Source organism: Phocoena phocoena, chromosome 18 (assembly GCF_963924675.1).
Source record: "Phocoena phocoena chromosome 18, mPhoPho1.1, whole genome shotgun sequence".
Classification (NCBI taxonomy): Eukaryota; Metazoa; Chordata; class Mammalia; order Artiodactyla; family Phocoenidae; genus Phocoena; species Phocoena phocoena.
In genome coordinates, this window is record NC_089236.1 from 8710825 (window position 1) to 8716824 (window position 6000).

The 6000-nt window shown below is 39.3% G+C and overlaps 1 protein-coding gene across 2 annotated transcripts in view; it reads left to right on the forward strand.

Moving 5' to 3' along the window:
- The window catches only part of FRY (FRY microtubule binding protein), a 251865-nt gene extending 249188 nt beyond the window's left edge, over positions 1-2677 (forward strand). For both annotated transcript variants that reach the window (XM_065896299.1, XM_065896300.1), the window contains 2 exons: positions 1580-1782; positions 2419-2677. In XM_065896299.1, the coding sequence (XP_065752371.1) occupies positions 1580-1782; positions 2419-2677 (462 nt within the window). The remainder of the gene's footprint in view (positions 1-1579; positions 1783-2418) is intronic.
- The last annotated feature ends 3323 nt before the right edge of the window (positions 2678-6000 follow it).

Here is a 6000-nt window from a genome sequence, read left to right on the forward strand (position 1 = left end):
ATGACTGGGATTTGCCCCACTGTCAAGATAAGCTTTACTCTTCTGGAAAGTAGGAACCAAACCCTCAGAGTCCATTCTCTGCTCCAAAAATAGAGGACAATGCACATGCAATTCACATGTCATTTTCCATATTAAAAAAGTAATTCACGTTTCACTTAAGAGTAGTAAATTACATGTTTCATACCGTGTGTGTGTGTATATAATTATTTTAAATCTAATAAATTTAAAGTGAATTTTTCCTTAATTATTTTAAATCTAGGTAAGTTTTAAATACTTTACACACACATAATTTAAAACTTACCTAGGGCTTCCCTGGTGGTGCAGTGGTTGAGAGTCCGCCTGCCAATGCAGGGGACACGGGTTCCTGCCCCGGTCCGGGAAGATCCCACATGCCGCAGAGCGGCTGGGCCCGTGAGCAATGGCCGCTGAGCCTGCGCGTCCAGAGCCTGTGCTCGCAATGGGAGAGACCACAACAGTGAGAGGCCTGCGTACCACAAAAAAAAAAAAAAAAAAAAAAAAAAACTTACCTAGATTTAAAATAGGAAATTCACTTTCACACTTAAAAACTGTATGTCTAAGACACTCTAACAACTTATGTAAAAGGATTACCTACTTGAATTTTGAACGTGGGGCTGGAGTACAGAGTTGTATTTAATCGGCATCTGTGTGAAGACAGTCCTTGAGGGCTTCAGTTCTATACCTTGTACAGTGAGCAGGCTGGGAATGAAAACAGGTAAAGATGCTGGGTAAATCAACTTTTCAAAGAAACTGGGCATCCTCAGCTTACATGACAAAGGGAAACAAAAAACGTTTAAATTCATCTCAGTTTCTTTTAAATGCTCTTGAGGTCAAACTGCAAAAGAGCTGTCTTCCACTGTGCACTTTGGAGGCACTAAGAAGTGACATAGGTTCTCTTTTTAACAACTCAGAATCTTTTGGTTCCAGTAATTCTGAGGGAAAATATCTCTTACTTGTAACATGAATACTAACATTACATTGAGATTTTTCCTCCTCCCTCTTTTGTCTTTCATCTTTCCCGTGGCATAGGAGTAGGGAGAAAAGTTTATTCTTCAAACAGCATCTGTGTTCATAATTAAATTTATTGGGTACTTTTGTGCCAAGCTGTTTGTTTAATCTTTAAAATAACCTGAGAGGTGGGTAATATCTTCAATCTCACAGATGATAAAACTAAGGTATGCAAAAGTTTGTTTACTTGACTATGCAGTAGTCAAGAAGCAGAACTGGCATCTAATAAACCCAGCTTTATCCAACTACCAAGCCTGTTCTCTTGTGCATTTTACTTCTACGTACACCTTTCTGCTTAAATAGACGACATTTTAAAAGGAGTCAATCTTTTATATAAGGAGAGTATCCCAGCTGTTGATATGGTTGAATACAACGCATTCAGCCCCATAACCCTACATATACCACGCAGTACGGTTTTATCTGTCCTATTTTAGTTTACCGAGATATTAAGCTTCTGCTTAACCAGACCTCATACAGTCAAATTGTTTTTTACTTTGGGGATGTAAAATCCAGCCTGCAACTAAATACAGTAAAAATACATTTTTTTTAACAGCTGCTAAATATGTCCAGGGAACTGAGTGACCTAAAGAAAAACCTGAAGGAGGCTACCGCAGCCATCACAGCCGACCCTCTCTACATAGAGGGGGCGTGGTCTGAGCCGACCTTCACGTCCACTGAAGCAGCCATCCAGTCCATGCTCGAGTGCTTGAAAAACAACGAACTTGGCAAGGCTTTACGGCAAATCCGGGAATGCAGGTGACGCTACTATTTCTATTTAGAGACGGTTAAAGGAAATGCATGCCTAATAGTTACTTTGTCATGGTTGGGGACTAAATCACTACGGAAGGAACACCGAGATGTTTATATAAACCCTTCTCAGATCCTTCCCATTACCATGCCAGAAACATCAGATTTCAGGACTTATTGTTTGAAGTGTTGGTTTCGGTTCTGGTCATCTCTAAAATGTTCAAACACTTCAAAGTATATGCCAACATAATTTTAAAACTAATTATTTGAATGTAGCCTCTTTGGGTTTTTTCTCCCTACATTTTGATAGTATATTCACATTCATTGTAACCAGAATGCTATAGCAAATAAATATTTTAAGATTATGGGATTCCATTCTGATATTTTTTTACTTTAGATATTTTATCAAAACCAATAATATTCAATATTCTAAAACTGATCATGTGATGTCTGCACAACTCTGAATATTACTAAAAAAGCCACAGAACTATATATTTTAGATAGCTGAATTGTACAGTTTGTGAATTATATCTCAACAAAAGCTTTTGTATTAAAAGAGCAATTTTCTTATACTAATAAAGACTCATAACCTCTCAAACTTGTGAATAATAGTGCCTCTAATCTGCTCTTCTTTTCTGACTGCAGAAGTCTGTGGCCCAATGACATCTTTGGAAGCAGTTCTGACGATGAGGTCCAGACACTACTGAATATTTATTTCCGTCATCAAACTCTGGGACAAACAGGTACTTACGCACTGGTGGGGTCTAACCAGAGCCTGACCGAGATCTGCACCAAGCTGATGGAGCTGAACATGGAGATCCGGGACATGATCCGCAGGGCCCAGAGCTACCGGGTCCTCACCGCTTTCCTTCCAGACTCCAGTGTTTCCGGCACTAGTCTCTGACAGGAGCCTTCCGTCCCCCATGGGTGCCAAGCTGGGGGTGCTGCCATGCTGGGGTGACGTCATTCAGTGTCTTCTCGGCCTTCAAAAGGCTTGGTCAGACTGTTCTCCCTCTTGTTACCTGTAGGACTTTTTCTAAAGAGGATGGCAGAACTTCCCACGTGTAGCAATACTATAAGAACCAAGGTAGCATAGGACATTCTGGAACAACCTCCATCCGTCATGCTGTGTGGCACAAATGTGTTATTTTACTGAGCAAATGCAACTCACTACTGAAGATGTGACTTCCATTGCATACCAAAGCCGACTACTCTGAACAGTACCTTCCTTTCTAGAAACAATTTTAGATTGGCAAAAGTGCAATGTTTTCTTCGCTAAAAATATTTTTTATTCTAAAACTTGTACATTCTTTCCTTTTCTTTTTTTTTTTTCTTTTTTTGGTGGGCTGAGGAAGGGGCAGGCAAAATGAAGCTGGCCACTGAAAATTGTAAGATGGTCAAAAGCTGACAGCCTGTATATGTGAAAAGGGAATTGTAAATGGACAATTTAATGTACACTGAAATTTGAATACAATTACTGTATCTAAAAGGAGCTGCTATGAAGTACCTTTCTTATGTTGCTAGGCTACTGTTTCGAAAGCCCTGGATCTCTTTGCAGGGGTCTGTGATTAGGACCCTCGCACCAAAAATGGTCCAGAGAGACCTTTTTTTAAAGGATCTTGGCTGCTTTTTACTATAAGGTTGCTTTTATGAGCATATTTATACTACAGAATGATGAGTGTTAATTTTAACCAACTTGGCCATTTTGTAGAAAAAAGTTAAAGACATTCAACATTATAAACTCCAAGTCTTTCCACCTGTTACGCATGCATATTTTAATATCCGTTTGGATAGCTGGAAGTAGAATCACAACGGTAAAATATGAGTTATCACTTTGTTTCTTAAGAAATGTCATTTTATTTGTAATATATATGTAAAGGGCCATTCTTAAGTTTTCTCCTTAAACTTAATGCTGTCAAGTGTTAGCTGTGTGCATGTAACCTGTTGCATATTAGAAACATATTCAAAGTTTATCTGTGTAACTTATTCACTCTGTAAATACATTTAAAGTTTTTGTGATGTAATCTCGGTTAATATTCTCTTTAGACTAAGAGAAAAAAATACATATTGACCACAGGTTTTATTTCTGCTTAATGAAGATTTTTGCCATTGACATGTTTATAGTTTTGTGTATGGGGTGCCACACTCATATGTGTTCCATGAATGGCAGCCAGTGAGGTTGTGAGGCAGTAAAGTGACCCTGGGAGCAGGAGGCCTCTGTAACCTCTTGAAGTGGACACCAAAGACTGTGACCCTCACCCAGTGCTCACTGGGATCAAAGAGAGAAATCAGAGAAGAACAAGAGCTCTAATTGTCCATAACCTATCATTAAGTTGTCATCCTTAAAATTCTGAAATAGACCCATAACAATCAGGAAAAAGTAGTAAGTTTTTGTTCTTTCACCAAAACCCATCTGTTCTTCACCCCACTCAAAAAACAGGGTCATGGAGACACGTAACAATCTAATCTCTATGGTCTTCCTACTCATACTTCTTAGATTAACAAATATAACTTGCTTTCCTAACATGCACCAACTAAATCATAAGTAGTAATTTTCTAGAAGTACCCTGCAACAGAGCCTGACCCAAGATTTTTTTAATGTTACCATAGGTACAATTATTCACTTATTTTAAAGACTTTCTGGACATTGCTGTCAACATACTCTTCTGATGATTTTCACCTTACCTTAAAGATGATCCTCCATGATTTGTAGAAAAGAAACTGAATCACAATCTCTCTGAAAAAAAGTCTTACATAATGCAGGTCTCTGTGGTTAACAACACTAGCCAACTCCCAGAGTTCTGCTGGGACCCACAGTAGATAGGACTGACCAGTCATGACTGAATTTTCCACCATGGCCCCTTATCCAGCAAAGAACCACTATGACGGGTTACTCTTTTAAAAAACGGAGATTTCAGTAATACCTTATAATCTGTAGTCATGGGAAGTAATAGGTTTTTTTCTGTTTATTTTTAAAAAAACAGATTTATTAATGTGAAACATTTCTGCTACTTTTCCACTATTTCTTAACCTTCTCTCCCTTGAGTATAAAAGAAAGGCCCTTTGAAGCTGCAGACCTGCCCCATTTGAGCCCAACAATCAATGATTTCAGAGCTGCAGTCCAATCTCCTTGGGTATTGTGTTGTGCCTCTGTTACTGAAGTGTTAATTTTCACTTCGCAAGGAACAGGGATGGAGAAAAGAGAAGAGGTAGAGATATCCACCCAAAGGAGAGGGCAGATATCTAACAGATGCTTCTGGGATAAGAGAAATACCTCCTCATATCTCCATGCTTTCTAGTCCCAAAACATGATACACTTTACCCATGGGGCGTAAAACAATTCAGACAGGTGCACTGCAACTTAGACATAACTTGATTAAAATTGTAGTGTCCAAATCGAGTATTTTAGAAAAAGCACCATACATTTTAGAGGCATGCGAATGTCTTATTCTCACAAATAGGTGAGACCGTTAATATGTTAGTACAGCCGTGAAATAAAGATGCTTGTAACTTAGCATTGCACCTGCACACATGTCCACAAACATGCACAGAGTTAGGTCTTAGGGCTCTTCAGGTTCCAAAGCCTAATGTTGTTCTTTTCAGTGAACTGCAAATTACAGAAACAAGGGGAGGAGCATCTAGGGAGGGGAACAAGCAGGGGTGCCCAGAGAGGTCATGGAAGCTCTGCATGCTTTCCCCAAGCCCTGCCCTACACATCTGTTCCACATGGGTGTTCATCTGTATCTTATATCCTTTAAGAACAAACCAGTAACAGTATTATCATTTAAGACAAATTCCTTTCAGAAGCTTGGTGTTATCCTCACTACAGTCTTGCTCAAAGCACACAGATCAATATTAGCTACCTCTTCTGGGAGCCTGGAAGAAACACAGACTCTCAGGTCCTACTGCAGACCTACAGATTTAGAATCTACATTTTGACAGAACCCTCAGAGAGATCCCCAGAAGGATGGCAGAGTAGAAGGACCTGAGCTCACCCACCTCACGAAAACACCAAAATCAAAACTAACAGCTGAACAACCATTGACAAAAAATGACTAGAACCTACCAAAAAGATAATCTACTTCCAAAGACAAAAAAGAAGCCACAATGAAACGGTAGGAGGGTTCCATTCACGATATAATCAAATCCCATACCCACCAGGTGGGCGACCCCCAAACTGTAAAATAATCATATCACAGAGGTTCTCCCACAGGAGTGAGAGTTCTG